Genomic DNA, 17181 nt, shown 5'->3' with positions numbered 1-17181 from the left:
AGGAATACAAAGCCATTTCATCAGAAGCATGCAAACAACTCCGAATTCGAAACTTGATGCTTTTGGTTTATTATTTTATCAAAGGTTTGTTTTCATGAAAATTAATTTTAATTATTCCAAATTTACCTTATGTATTTAAAGATACTTATATTATTTGAATAATGTTTCCGATTTGTTCGAACAAATTATCAATGGTATATCTCAAATGAGGGCTACTAATAATCCAAAAAACTGTAGTTCTAGTCAAATTTCGCTCATTAACGAATCGCGTAATGAAAACAAAGCAGTGAAATTAGTCATAAACAATTTAGATAATCGAAGTGGGTGGAAACTGAGAAAGAGATGGCTGACAAAGCGAAGAAAGATGACCAACTGCAAAAGAAAAAAGAGGACAGTAGCGATCGGGAGTCATCCGTTGAGTCGTTTCACACAAATAAATCCGAATTTTCGACCGCCGCCGAATCCGAATTGATTGACGTTGATGATATTGAGCTCTCTGATGAGGAATCTTGGTAAATGATTGAAAATTATGAATAATTAATATTGGTGTTTTTACATGAAAAATGTGTATTTAAAAAAAAAAGATAGTTGTTGTTTACTTGCATTGAATTATATAAATGTATTTTAATTACTAATTGAGCACTATAATTTCTATTTTTTTAGAGCATATTTTATACATTTTGTAACAAAAGTATATATTGCAGCATAACTGCTTGGAAGTTGAGTGCAGTTTTTTGATGACAAGACAAATTTAAGACATTTATTTTTATATATAAAAATGATTATTTTAATAAGTGTGGAATTAAGTTTTATTTCAAAGATAAAAGTGTAACAAACATGGAAAGTTTTTTGATTTTGATGTACAATTTTTTTTTTGTGTGTGTGTGTGTGTGAAAAGTTTATTTCTTATATTACGGTGTTCTATTTTGTTGAATTCCTTTTATTATTCATGCTGTCACCAATTCATAAGTGCAAAATCCATCTTATTTTTGACTTGATTTTAATTCTCCCCACAGTTTTGAACTTTACTCAATTTACAATTGAAATTTATTTACTTTATATTTAAATTATTCAGGTTACATGAAAGAATTATTCAATACAACTTAAGGAATAGAACATGACTGAACTAGAAAATACTAAATCTTTTAAATATATTAAAAAATTATTGATATTGATATCATTAAAAAATTAAAATATATTTGAACAAAATAATTATTACCAGAGGAGTAATTTATTCTTTTAATAAAAATACATTTAATTATATAAGTAATTTACTAATTAGTATATAACTGAACTTTTATTATTCATTAATATTCTCTTTTAATAATATCATTACTAAATGGAACTTTATGCCAAATTGAAAGCATAAAATCGCATTACAACAGGGGCTAAAAAAATTAAGAACTATTTGCTGAAATGGATGCGCAAGAATGACTTCACACCTAACAGATCAATGGATCATAACTCTCATAGGAAAGAAGCAAATGGTTAATTGTTGTAATTGAGCTATCGCTCGCTTTGTTTATTTAGCCTTTTATTAGTCTCAAAGTAAAGGCTTTTGACTCTTTCGAAGATGTGTGATATTCCATCAAATCAGTATTTTATATCAGGTTTTCAGTAATAGTTTTGATACTAATCAAAAATCTTCTCAATCACATTTGTTTTTAATTGATTGATATTATATAAATCTGATAAAAAATATTTGGTTGTTGATATAGCCTAGTTCATCCTTGATCATTATATTACTATTTTACATACCGATGAAGAATTCCCACATTCTATATTAATTATAAAATTAGTTTTTGCTTTCAACTTCTTGTGTTCTCGTTAGTCACTGTAGAAACTTAGGCCACCAGTGCTCATTAATTCGTATCAGTATGAGCTAGCAATCTTGGCTGAAATGCAAGAACCATTACCCAACAAATTCTCGATTCGAATGAGAAAAGAATCAATTACATGCTATATCAAGTTCAAAAGTAACATATTAGTCTTATACACAATTCAGTATCAGTATCAACCTGTATTTGATGCAGCAAAATGGTGTATTTATACAATCTTTTCCATATTAAAAGAGCAGGGACTTGATATAATATGTAATTTTTTGCAAAATCTGAAAGCAAAGAGCAAGCATTATATGAAATCTTGAAGTTTTATTTACAAAAAAAACAGAATAATTAAGTTTATATATATATTTGTATCTTATGAAAGCAAGTTAAAAACACATTCATGCCATAGAAAAATACAAACATCAATTGCTAAATATTGTATTTAGTTAAAAAAAATATTATAAATAAATAATAAATTATTGTTTTTTTATATTTCTAAATTTATTTTAAATCGTTTATATATTATTTTTTCCCCATCAATTATTTTTATGTATTTATTTTTTGATAATATTTCAATTCAATTTATTATTAATTGTCAATTTAAACACATTCGCAGATCTGTCATGCCATAAGACATTAAAGGTAACAGTACTTAATTTTTTTTTCCCACAAGTGATTCTATTACAGGTGAAATAAAATTCTGTAATGTTAGCACTATTTGAAATATTTTGTAGTTGTTGAAGAGTTTGAACATGCTTAAATTATTTATTACATGATTTTTGTTTGTAAATTTTTAATAATCTTATATAAGTTTCTCATTTTACAAAACACTAAGGGAAAGAAAAAAACAGCATTTATTTTTTATTCAAGCATTTATTTTTTATTTAATTTCTGGTTTTGCATCCATTGAAAACTGTGCAAAATCAGTCTCTGTGAATTTTACTTTATTTCGATTGCTATATTCTTAGTACATGTAATATATATGTATTTTTATTGGATTGAAATATGATAGACATTATTATATTATTCAGTATATCAGCATTTATTTTATATGAACCTTTCTTATATCCAAGCTAATGTTTTATCTGAAATATTATTTTTACTAATTTCTTATTGTTTATCTAATGCTAATGTTTGATTTTATAGGTTATACAAGTCACCAAAGAAATTGCCTTCTGTAGACAAAACACTTAACACTTATAAATGGCTGAATAAAGATAAAGATAACTTAGAGGTTCAAGATACGAAAGATGCTCTTGTGAGAAAATTAAATCAATTACAAAAACGTAGTAAGTGTTGAATATCTCTGTATTGTACAAAATGTTTGTTATATGTACTTTATATATCGGAACCTCTGAAACTTTTTTTTTATTGTGATCTTTTTTTGGGAGATGATAGCTACTCATAAATATTATATTAGAAATAGAAATATAAAATTTATTGTTATATTTATTAATGATTGAAAATTGGAAATACTGTGTTATAATAAAATTTCATAAATAATACTATATTAATCATTTGGCCTTATTGAAAGTATTTAAAAAAAAAACTTGAAATATAAAATTTATTATCTCTTTTATTTTCTAGATGATATAACAGAAAAGCATTTAACTGAAGAAAATATCAGTTTATCTAAAGAAGTTCCTGGTAAGTTTTTAAATTTCTTTTGATTGCTCATTTTCCATCTAGAATAAAATAGATAAAGTATATTTAAATTCCTTTTAAAATGCGATTGAGGAATTTCAGAATTTAAAAAAAAAAATGTACTTAACATTTTGAATTAGTAATATGTGATAAATAAATGAATGCAATCTTTTGAAATTGTTCAATGAAAACCACTTTAATTTTTTTTTTTATCTAAGTTTATATTTAATATAATGGTAGTGCAGTAGAATTCATGTTAGATGCCACAAATGTCAAATAAAATATTTTTCTGAATAATTTAATCTATGTCTCTAAAATTTACCTTTTCCTTTTTATTATGAATTTTGTAGAAATAGAATGATACAAAATCTTTTGGCTATATTTCACAAATTAAATAATATCCAAAATTATAATAATTTTATATTTCATTAAAACAAAATAGAGGATTTAAAAGAAAAAAATGCCTTACTTATTCTTGTATGAAAGTTAAATATTTCTTGCTGTGATGGCATAAAATTTCGATTGCTTGCTTATCAGAGTTTCAAAAAATACATTCTGTGTGGGATGAAATTTCTTAATATCATCACATACAATTTCGACATAAAGAAGAGATTTTTTTTAAAGCTTTTCATTTATGTGTGCAATCTTCCATTTGCTTTTTTCTACATAACTTTCTTGGTCACTTAACAAATTTCTGTCTGTTGTGTATTGTTTTAACTTTTCTCTTATTGTTTCCTTTTACTATCTGAACCCCTTCCCTAGTATATGATTGATTGTTTTAATGTCATCAGAGAGTGTGACAACAACAGAATTTTGTGCAAATATTAAAGCTTGTACCTCCTCAATAACATATTTTTTTATAGAGGAGGTACTAGGTGGACAATTCCATGCCAATTTAACCATGTTATGCTCATCATCTCAGATTTTGATTTGTGTGATATAGCATACAAAATGTATTTGCTCTGTTTTAAATTATTTTACAAACTTGTTAAACTTTTCCAGTTTTTATTTATTTATTTATTTATTGTGATCATCTTGAGGAAACCCATTTTATCCTTTTATGGAAAATAATTTATCTTTCTTAGTTATTAACTAATATTGATAAATGTTTTTTTATATTTAAAAAAAATCCAGAAAAAAATTAATTGACCTTACAAGCATCTATACATGGTCAGAAAAAAATTCTGAAATGTTATTTTGAGGATTTTCTAAATGATATTGTTACAAAACTTTCTCCACTAAGTCTGTAAAGTCAATGGGTTCGCTAGGTAGTGGGTGTATGGTGTACGCACAGTAAGCAGGCCTCAATAGCAAATAATGATGTTTATTAACACAAAGATGTGAATATACAAATAATCAAACATACCCAAGGCGTACACAAGCAATACACAACAAATGCAAACCGTTTTGATCAGTGGTGTCCCAAAATTTTGTGTTGCTTGCCATTAGTTCGTCATTGGTTCGTCATTCGATTTTGAAAGATTTGCAGTGAAAAAATATCACTTCAATGATGGGCCTCTGATAAATTATGTAAACAAAAAATAATATGTTTTTCAAAATTGTTTGAAACTGGTTATTGTTTTAAAATTAAGAATAGAATGAAGTTATTAGTTTCTAATTCATCATAAAAAATATGTTTTTGAAGAAGTAAAAGCCACATTGTATATCTTTAGAAAGAAAAAAAAAAATGTTCAATTAAAATTAAATTTTATTTTTGTAATTATCAAGTAGATTTGAACTGAAACAGCATTTTTTAGGAACAATCTTGTTAAAGCAATACAGAAAAACAAGAATATTTTTCAAAATACTTGAAATGCCAAAGATGCTTAAGTTAATGAAGTAGAACATACTGTTAATGAATTATTACAAAAATAAATGTGATTTATGAAATAAATTATTTATTCAATACAGATTTTTTTAGTGAAATTGCATGCACTTGATAAACATAGCAAATTCTCTTACAGAAACAAAGCTATAAGAAAAGTAAATTAAATTGTTTTAAAAATTTCATAAAGTGGGTTTAACAAAGAGAAAGAAAAATGGTAGAAAAAATGTAATAAAAAAATCAGAAAATCTGTGAATGCTTGTAAAAACAATTAAAAATTAATTGAATGATATGTCAAGAAACAAACAGATTTAAATACTAACAATTCCAGCTTCACTTGCTTCCCTAAAAGAAAAATAAGAGACCTTAGTCTTACATGATTATTCTGTTTGTAATTCTACAAACTATTTAAATACAAGGATTTTCTAGCAAAGCGACTTCAAAGATACAAGAAGCAGTTAAATTCTGGAACTATTGAATAAATAAATTTTTTTTTATTAGATTATGGAACAGTCTAGAATTTCGCTCAGTATAAGGATGTAGTGAGCATAAAGGAAGAAAGAGTATGAAAGAAAATGTTTCTTATCATGTAACCTTATTAAACTGTACTGAAATTTTGGATTGGAATATTCTGCCTTGAAAATAGGTCTTCCAAAATAATGTTTTCTGTGTCCTGATGTACATTTGGTTGATGTATTTTGCATTTGTAATGTGAGAAGAATGATAGCTAATTTAATTCCTCGGAAATACTCTATATAAAATCAGACAATATTCTATGTAAAATCGCACTAATTATGATATACATTTCTTAATAAGATGTACTTGAATTTTCAAATATGAGATCCAAAAATCTTTTTTCTTTTTTATTCTGTATAGATGCAGATAATAAATCAGTATCAACTGACAAATCTGCACCAGAAACAAATAATTCATCTTTTAATACAGAAGTGTCAAAATTATGTACTGGCAAGATTCCATCAAATGTTCAAGATTCAGAGTCTGTAAAAGGAAAAGAAAATGATGTGTTGGATGTACACAGAATTGCACAATTACAGGAAGAAAGTATGTCCTTCAATTTTTTTACTTTTAATTTCATTTATTTTTTATTCTAAATTACTAATTAATTCATATATTTCTCTAATCAGGTTTAAGACAAAGCACACAACGATTTTTGGATCTTGTAGGTGAGTTATGTTTTGAATTTATTTATTTTTTAAGTCAGTATCAAATTTAGATTGGTCACTTTTTAAATGTGTATTTTGGAATAAAAGAAATGTTGGAAAACTTAATATTAAAAACTTAATATCAGATTTTTAAAAATTAATAAGTAAATTCTGTAGTTAATTTGCAACAGTGTATGTGGAAAAAAGCATCATGATTGTCATTTATTTACTAAAATTGACAGTTGGATAGCATTTGTAATTTAATAAGACATGATGATTGTCATAATTTATTTTTCTAAATTAACCGACTATAATATATAAAATCCCTAGCACTACATTTTCTCTGCACTTTTAGCAAAAAGGAAATGAATTATAGTCTATATTCTGTAAGTGGTTCAAGATCACATTTTCTACCTCATTATTGGTAGAAAGCATGACCTTGAACTGCCTATAGAAAATACACAGACTATAGTATATACCCTATATGAAGTTGTTAATGCCATATGTTTGATAGCATATCCAAATGTAAATATTTCTTAAATGCCATACTTGAATAAAAAAAAACATTGAATTTCTAAAAACAGCATCAAGATTTTATTATAGAGGTTATATAGAAAAATAAAATAGAGCATTAACAAATAAGTTATGAACATGTCAAATTATAAGAAGAACAAACAATTTCATCTCCTTTCTTTTGTTAAGTTATTATTCAATTTAAACATTTTCTAGCTTACCATTTGCTAAATATAATAAAACAATAATATTATTATTTTTTTGTGTAATATATTAGTTTTCAATCAATTGTGGCATTAACTTACTGAATTAGCAATTTTCAACATAAATAAAAATAACAAGTGATTTTATATAAAAAAAAAATGTTAAAGGTTTAATGGTTTCATAGAATTCAAAAGGGAATAAGACAGATATATCAAAAATATGATATTGCACAGCTTTGATTCATTGGAAACTTCATTGATTATAATATGAATTGAAAGTTTACACTTCACTAAATATTGCACTATCCATAAAAAGAGGTTTGCCATTGCCTCAGAGAGGTTGGACTTCTATTTGCTGGTCCATGGGTGGTACTTTATTTCCCTCTTACACCACACAATGGTAAACCATTAGAGAGGCATTCCCCTATCCGCCACCTGGCGATGCACCCTCTAGGGGTGACAGGATCCCCTGAGGGCTTTCCAGGCCACATAGGATGTTGGCAGGAATTCCTCAGGGCTCAATCTTGAGTCCTCTCCTCTTCCTAGTCTATATCAACACTATACATCCCTATATTCATCCTCACACGAGAATAGCATGCTATGCTGATGATATAATCTGGTACTCTCACAAAGACATTACAGTGTCAGAAAATGCCCTGAACAAAATTATGGAGGGCATCACAAAATGGGAGACTATTTAAAACTATCCATCAAAGCAAGTAAGACTATTTATTGCATGTTTTTTACTGGTATATGTCACAGAGGCACTTGCCTGTTAACATCAAGATCAAAGACCAACAAATTGAAAAGGTTGTTTCCCCTACTTACCTAGGCATTATTTTGCATCCAGAACTTCACTTTAAGAAGCACGTTGAATATATTTCAAATAATGTGGGGTTCAAGATCTCAATCCTTGAAAAGTAAATACTGCACTATTATTAATTAGACCAGTGCTCGGGTATGCTGTCTCAATATGGGCTATGGCTTCAACTTCTGTTTTAAAAAAACAACAGGATTCTGTGCAACATAGAGTCTCAAAAATTATAATTGGTGCTGTCTCCTCAACCAACAATGAAAAGGTGGAACAGGAATGTAACCTACCGCCTTTAGAAAATAGACGCAACCTTGCCACCATCAAGTTTACCAGTAGACTTTGCTTCAATAGCAATGATCATATCTCTACCAAACTTTTCAATGATTGAAAATGTTCAACCAGGTTTAAAAGATCCTCAACTTTCCAGCTGGATAGACATATTATAAGACTGTCCCAATTGTAGCATTCATCCCTAAATTTCCTTTTGGAACATCCCTTTCCGAGAACACCAACGGCGAACACAAAGATTAATCTGAATCTTGCTTCAACCCTGCTCTAAAAAAGGGGATCCCATTATACTTGGGCAAAAGGATCTAGAAATCATTGAAAAGTTCTCCCAGGTGAACCTGGGAATTGTTTTCACCGACTGTTCTTCAGATAAATCCCTCAATAGAGGTGGAGGTTCTTTATTCTTCCACATGATAAAAAGGTCGATCTTAAAATTAATACAGGTTTGATTTCCTCCCATTTCACCAGCAAAGTTTTGGTAATCAAAGAAGCCTTAACTTTTTACCTGATTCTCAATCTATGGACCTTGATGAGGGACTGGTTGTATTCTCAGATTCTAAATTGGTCTTAGTGGCCATCGTAAACGGAGACACAAACATCACCTCTACTATAAATGACTTACTCAATCAACTGCATTGCAAGAGGAAATCTTGTGTTCTGTAGTGGATACTTCCACATGCAAATATCGAGGGTAATGAGTATGCGGTTGCTTTAGCCAAAGATACACAAAATCTTGTCCAACCTAGTTCCACCATCAACTTGCAGATATGAATGCAGTGGCCAGATGTAGACTTATAAATCAGCCCTTTAGGAAGCCTTTAATCACTGACTGATTTCCCTAGAAATGTAACAATTACATTAGCTAGATCAAGAACATATCAATATAAGGGAATGAAGATCCTTCCTGATGGGACAAGAACCTATATTTATTGCAAGAACTGTCTGGAAACTTAGCTCACACCAAGATGCATTTTCGAGTGCCCATCTATTACCGCAGATATCTTAAAGCTTGGCTGGTTACCAGTGATGGATCTACTTCAGGAGATTCTTTACAGTCCTGAAGCACCAAAGCTGGTGGCAGTGGTCCTATGGACCTTTGACAATATTATGCCATGAACACGACAACAACAACAAATTTACACTCTCAAGATAGATTTGAATTAAATTCCATGGAATTAAAAAAAACAAAAAAAAAAACAATCTAAACAATAAAATTGGTTGGAATTTTGTTATAAACTTTTTTAAATTAGAGAATCAAATGCTTGAATAATCAAAGTAGTATAATTAGAAAGATAAATTATTGTTTATGATGCAAACTTTTTTTAAATAACTATTAAAAGAGAGAAAAGTAATATTAAAACTAATCAGAATGTCTTAGAAAAATTATTTTTCCTTATCTAAAATAATTTTGATAGATTTTACTAATTCTGTGTCAAATGATATTTGCTATATTAATTCGGATATAGTATAATCAGAGATATATGTCTTCTCTAATTATTTTTATGTTTTATTTAAATTCCTTTGTAGCTTTTACATCTTTTATTCTTAAGTAGACATTATGATATTGTGTAGTTTATACATTTGCCATTACTTTTTAAATTTTATTCAGAATTTATATGAAAGCATTCAATAACACATATGAATATTTATATTGAAATTATTTATATATAAAATGTTAAATTCATTAATGTTATAAAGTAAGCTTTTCTCATGTTACATTATAGCATAATTGTTTGCTTGAGTTGTAAATCCGAATTTTTTTCGCTATTCATTATATTAAATTTTTAACAACATATGTTCAGAATTCTCTAATATTATCATGAAATATATTATTTTTTAGAAAAGAGAGGCCGTTCAGATAAGAATTGTTTTCTTAAATCAAAGTTTAGTAAACCAGCTTCAGTTGAAGGTAAGTAATTCATATAATATTGATTCATGTTTTCTTTTGTCACAATTACCATGTTAAATTGTGTCAAAATCAATGTTTTTCCCATCTGTCAGTGTCATAAAATTTTTAAAAACTATTAAAGAAGCTGCCTTTTAGAAAAGTTTCCAGTTAATCATACATAGTATAAAATGAAGTCTTCTGAAATCATTTGTATGTTGGAAAGAGAAAAACTCGAGAAATACTTAACTGATTTTGGAGATATTTGTGCCATTTTGTAGGGTATTTTTAATTATTTTCCTACTATGTTTCGCTAATGCATAAAACAGCAGTATCTGTGTTTTGCACTAATGCGCAAATGTGTGAAAACCTCAAACTGCATATGTGCAAATAGCAAGAGCTGTGGTGTGCATATGGGATACATTTCTTTATTTACATCTAATTTTAAACAGCAATTCAATACTCATTAGGACCAAAAAAAAGGAAATCGAACCTTGGCCGGATGACATTAAATGCCAAAACACTTTGTTGCACTATAATGAAAATGCAGAAGAAAGAAACGTTTGGTTAGCGAATATCAGAGAAAGAATGTCCACACTTATGGAAGCAGAGTCTTCTGTAGAGCAAAGTTACTGTCTTTCTTTAAATTGCACTGCAATTGAATTACAGAGATAAAATAAATCAGACTTAAGTTAAATGCTAATTTTTCCTTTTGGATATTATGCCATGGGCAGCGCTGTGCGGGTATTGTAAGTATAGTAATTTACTTTTGCATTCTTTTGTTTCAAAAGCTAGCTTAAAAATATAGAGAGAGAGATTAGCAAGGAGTTTGCTTTGTCCAGGCTAGCAGGGAGGAAGGGCAAAAAAGGGGAAAACTTTAGAATTTAATATTTAATTTGTTGTTCAGTATATGTTACATTTTGTTTACATTCATAGCTCTTAATGTATGCAATGGGAAATTGGATGATGAAGCTGCTTACACACCTTTAGTTCCTATGCAGACTTTGAAGAAACAAAATCAATTTGGTAGTTCTTCCTTTTTACACCAACAAGGCAAGTAATATAGCTGTTTACTTGCTATATGTTTTAAGAAGTGCATATTAGTGATTTTAATTCAAATATTTCCTTTGGAAATATGTCAAATCTGTTGAAGGAATTTGATATTTGTAAATAAATTTTAGTAGTGTAATATTTTTGTCTGATAATTATTACTTAAAAATTTTTAAATGACATAAAAAATATTAAATTATTTCACTTCTCTTTGCAGATGCACATCGAGGCAGTCTTCCAAACATTAATCCAGGATATTACAGTTTAAGATCTAAAAAGTCAAAAAAATCTCTTGATCAGAAATTAGTCTGTCCATTGCCACTGTCTCCATCTCCTTCAAGATTGCCATTGAATGGAGCAGGATTTCATGTAATTTGTTTTTAAATCTGTGAATGCTGTCTATATATTGTGCATTGTGTTGTATATCATACTTGGAATTTATGACAATGGTTATTTTAAATTTATTATAATTTCTATGTATAGAAAGCTCTATGTAACATTTTTTCATTATTTTCCTACAGATAAATATTATAGTTATAGAATGATTTTAACATTATTATATGCTGTTATACTATCAGTAAATTGCTATATGATGATCTGATATGTCAGGGTGCTACAGAAACTGTGAAAAAAATTTCCCTGACTTTTTTCCTGGCTAAACATGCAGCACTTATTTATGGTTACGAATTATATTAGTGTCCTGGTTTTCTTCCTACTCAGAATCACTGCAATTGTACATAACTAAAAACATTTTTATAAATTATTTAACATAAAAATTAATATATTTTTATGAAATTTAATTTTTTAATGGATAGAATAAGCTAAAAAAATTATTAAAACAGTATATAATATTTTTTATACATAAAAAATACTGGAAATTTTAACAAATTACTTTGTTTCTAAACTGTATAAGAATTTTAAGAAACATTGAAGCTACTCTTTGGAGTACAAGTAATATTATGTTAATCATAATAAAGGGTATCATGATTGTTGCTGAAATTTTTAAAACATCTCAACAATTGATTATAAATCTAAAACAACATGTTGCAATATAAATATAAAAAATAATATAATTATATGTTTATATATATTATATTATAATTATATATTTTAGGAAGGATCTAAACAAAAGAAACTGTCAAAATACTACTTCAAATATTTCTCTAACAAATTATTAATTATATTCTCTAATCAAAAACTTAATTTTTATAATTGAATATAAAAACATTTATGTTAATTTATTATTACAAATAATGCGAAATATAAATTACTGATTTACAGATAATTGCAGTGACAAATTACAGTTGCTTGCCTGTTACATTTAAAATACAAAACAATTACAAATAATTATTAAATTCAAAATAGGAATATCAATTATTAATAAAACACATGGTTTAAATCAACCAGTAGTATTAAAATAAATTAAAAAATTTAAATGCTTCTATTGAATTCTAAAATTTCTTTTTCAACCCTTAAAACTCTCTTTTTTATAGCTGTTTCAAGATTTAATTTTTTTTTTTTAATTCTTTAAACAGATATTTTGCTTTCTTTTTTTCTTTTCAAATTTTTACTTAACTGAAAAATCAGTTAACTAAAAAATAATTTAATTTTCAATGGAATGTATCATCTGTAAGCTCTATTTCAGTTATGTAGAAATATTTAATAAAAATAATTTAATTATAAGATTTGGAATTATGATATGTAATTCTCATAACATTTTTTTCAAAGAATTGATTTTTACAATTAAATTGTGTGAGAATATTTATTTAATTTTTTTTTATTGGGGATGCAATTGTTTTTTTATTCTGAATAATAAGTATTATGATATTATACATTGTGAATATTCAAATTGCATATTATTATTCGTTTGTAACTGTTTATTTTTTGTCTCTCTATATATTTTTAGGCTTCATCCAGTGTTTCTCAAAGTAAACTGACATCACCTCTTGCCGATTATTGTGAATCTCGAACTTTACCCTCATCTTACAGAATTCATTCACGGAGCAATTCTTCATCTCGTAAGGATCTGAATGCATTATCTCCCTCCCCACGTCGAGAATCAACACCATTTCTCTCCCATGCAAGGAGCAACTCTTCTATACGTCGGGACTCTGCACCAGGCAGTGGTTCAAAATATTTATCTCCTATGTCATCCCCTACTCTGTACCAAAGAAATACCAGTTCATCTCCATACTTACAGAGCCCTACTCAACCACGACGGAATCCACCGAAAGATCTGAAGACAGTCCCACCGAATGCGGAGAATACTTCACATTCCCCTTCGAGGCGCAAGCCCCTTTCTACAGTGCACAATTGCTCACCAAAACGTGCCAATAGTCCAGCCTCCCCACGCAAGGAGGATCTGAAAGGTTGCAAACTATCATCAAAAATACCTAGTCCAGGGCCATCTGTAAGGTAATCAAATTAAAGTTCTGATTTAATATCTACTTGCCATTTATTCCTTGTGTTAGCGATTTCTTAAGGGGGGGGGGTGAGTGCACAAGGTCCGTTGTTTCAAAGGTCCAGTGTTGCTGACTAATTTTGCAAATGCAAATGTTTTTGTTTTATTCTTTTAATAATCTAAACGTGCATGCATTTGACTATTATCATGCGATTTGCACACATTTCATTTCCACTTCTTCAAGTCAGAATTGGAAGCTTTGAATCTTGCTAAGTTTAGAGATAACTTAAAAATATGAGTGTATTCAAAGGCCCATTTATTTCTTTTAAAAGAAAAATTACAAATTCATCATGTACATGACAATTTTTTTAAATATAGTTCTGATAATATTCACAAATTGACCGTAATTTACTAAATTTTTACAAAGAGTTGACTGCAACTTTGAAAGGTGATATTCATTCATTAATTGTAATTAAAATTCATTGTTTAGAAGTTCACAACATCACATTATTTATTTAAAAATTATTCACTTGGATTGTATTTAAAATTTGTTACAGTTACAAAAACATGAGTAGTATTAGTGAAGAGTGACTTACATCCATAGACATTATCAACAAATTTGCATATAACTGTAATCTTGTAATTCCCACACCAAATTCTTCTTTATGATTGGAATGCTAACTTTAAGAAAAACTAATTGCATTATCAGTCATATATTTATTTATTTCCAATACTAATTTACGCAATGCTTTAACTAGTAAAATATTTTGTTGCATCTACCTTTATAATGTATGAATTAGAATATCACTAGTAGCATAATATGGGAGCAATACAGCAAAAAAAAAAAATATTTCATTTTTGTTTATTTTTTTAATCTTGAGAAATTGGAAGATATAATTAAACTGAATGTTTGGAATAAAAAATTTTTGAAACACTTATATTTTTTCCCCGCACATATAGCAAGTTCAAATATTGAATTAAAGGATGTTTTATTCATTTATTATTTTTAACAAATAGGATTTAAATTTTTAAAAATATATTATTTTTTCCTAAAAATTAAATTTGATTCTTTTTAATTGCTTTTCGATTTAAAAAATATACTTTAATTCTTCCAAACCAGTGATAGGTCCCAAAAATTACTTGAATTTTCTATACACTTCTTATGGCATAGGTTTTTTTAAATTATTAAATGTCTAATTACATAATTTAATTTCTAAAAATGAAAAAGTTGATTTTTTGCCTTTTAGGTCAGGAATACCAGTGCCTTCAAGTTACTCCTCAAGAATGGCTTCAGATGACGAATCATGGAGCCATGACTGCTTTTGAATGTATAATAATGTGCTTTTTATTTTTGAGTGCCATGTTTTTGTAGTCAGTGCCATATGTGCATTTTTTTCCCCGTGTGCCTATCATCAAAGTTTGCCAAAGATTTAACAATATTTATATACTTGAAAGTATTTTTTAGTCCTACTTAAAAGTATTTTGTTTTAAATAAATTTTATGAAAATCATTTTACACTTTTCTAAGCATGGAAATGCTGCTATAAAAGTCTATAGCTGAATCAAAAACAATCTTATTTATTGTGATGAATTTCTTTGCATTTTTATGAAATGAATTTCAATTAAAAAATCTATTGCATATTGCTCACTGAAGGGCAAATTTGACATTTGTTATCTTTCTTTTTTTTTTTTTGATGTTGAATAAAAATGTGTTTTTAGAATAAAGTATTTTGCTGAAGTTTGATTTGAAATATGTTTCCATCACAAGATAATTTTGAAGAAATCTAATAATTATGAATTAACTTGAGAATTAGCTTGTTAAAAAATATACACAACTTGCTAATTTGAATTTTCGAAATAAAGAACTGTATTTTGCAAATAGGGCCTGTGTTAACCACCACTTTGAATTAACAGTCATGCTGTTTCTCTGAAATCTGCAGATTTATCACTTGGTCTAATTCCGAGTAGAGGAAAAAATTTGAGCATATTTTTGTAATCCCTTTTGTGTTTTCAAAAGAAAAAGATTAGGTATTGAAAGAGAAAATGAAATATACCTATTAGATTTATAAATATATTATATCAATTTGGCATAGCACTTGATTCTTAAAGGGTTTTCAGATGACAATTTATTTTATCATTTCTTAGCTAGAAAATTGCAACTAAAATCTTGCTAGATTCAATTTAAAATGAAATTGACAAATTATTGAAAACAATCTTTTAGAATAATGTCACATATAATGTTTAAAATTTGACTACTTTTATATATATTTGGTAGTAAGAAGTAGACAGGAAAAAGATCTATAGAAAAAAGTAAATTCTATTAAAAGTTTATTCACTTTTTAATCACTGCAAGTCATAGTTAGCCATATGAATATTTTTTTTAAACATTAATCAGCAACTTCATCTTTTCTTTTTATCATGTGAGAACATGATGATGTTTTAGTTTGAGTTTTTTGAAGCCTCCAAAATGCGTAGGCAACTGTCGCTTTTAGACTTATTAAAAAACTAGCCGCCTTTGGCGACCAGCCGGTTCGCCAATCTTAATGTTCGTTAAAAATTTTAATAATTAAATATTTTATGCAATTTCTACTTTAATAGCTTCTTCATCAAAATATTTTAAAACTTCAAATTTTGATTATCATATAATTCATTCACACACACACACACATTGAGCTTTATTATAAGTATAGATGATGCTGAAGGTTGCCACATTTGGCGATTTATCGCCAACTAAAGTTACAACTTGATTTCCAAATTATTCATTCTCCGAATTCTTGCAAATTGTCTTAATTAATTTAAGTCATTAACCAGTTTAAACTGGTTTGAAACAATCACGAGACTATCGGATTACGCATGCGTCGATAATTAGAAAAACGATGGGGTTTTTTTTTTCATCTCAAAATCGGTCGAGGTCCAAAACTTTGTTTGTCAGCTAGAAAAATTGAAAATGAAAATTTAAAAAAATTATCATTATATATATAGAGAGACAGAGAAGTCTCAGGATTGTTTCAAACTGGTAAATGACCTAAAAAATAATAATGTTCTCACATGATAGCTTGAAATTTGCATTATAATAAGATTTCATTTTCTTTCACAAGATATTTTTAGAAATCATAAAGCAATTTGCTAATAGTGAATGACAAAAGTATAATGATACCAATCAATATCATGATTTTACCTTGGTAATAGGTAAGATTATTTCAAATATAAATGTGAATAGATATTAACTAAATACAAAAATCCTTTAAAAACATTAAAAAAATTGAATATTTTTCTTATGTCTTAAAAGTAAAACTTTTAAAAGCATCGGTATATATTCTGAAGTAATAATATTAAAAATATACATTAAGTTTATTCCAATACTTGCACTGCCAAAGATCTGAGTAAAAAATTGATAAAAATATTTTTTACTAAATTATAAATTCTATCAATATACTTATTTACTTGAATTAAAAAAATACATAATAGAATGATTTTTTTAAATTTTAAGGTTGAACATAAAAAGTTTTATGCAGTAAACAAATATTGATTCCCAAAGAACTTTTTGTAAATAAAAATTGTTATTCAATG

At 27.5% G+C, this 17181-nt stretch overlaps 1 protein-coding gene across 1 annotated transcript; it reads left to right on the top strand.

The window, feature by feature from the left end:
• Nucleotides 1-54: 54 nt before the first annotated feature.
• On the top strand, nt 55-15281 carry LOC129963815 (SLAIN motif-containing protein 2-like). The gene is made up of 10 exons (XM_056078385.1): nt 55-512; nt 2973-3115; nt 3414-3473; nt 6172-6357; nt 6441-6479; nt 10117-10185; nt 11098-11214; nt 11429-11580; nt 13118-13626; nt 14860-15281. Exons 1-10 carry the CDS (start codon nt 343-345, stop codon nt 14936-14938), a joined length of 1524 nt encoding a protein of 507 aa, XP_055934360.1. The 5' UTR covers nt 55-342; the 3' UTR covers nt 14939-15281.
• The last annotated feature ends 1900 nt before the right edge of the window (nt 15282-17181 follow it).

This window comes from Argiope bruennichi, chromosome 3, assembly GCF_947563725.1.
Source record: "Argiope bruennichi chromosome 3, qqArgBrue1.1, whole genome shotgun sequence".
NCBI lineage: Eukaryota > Metazoa > Arthropoda > Arachnida > Araneae > Araneidae > Argiope > Argiope bruennichi.
Note: the sequence above shows the minus strand (reverse complement) of the source record. Positions and strands in the feature narration are given on the sequence as shown.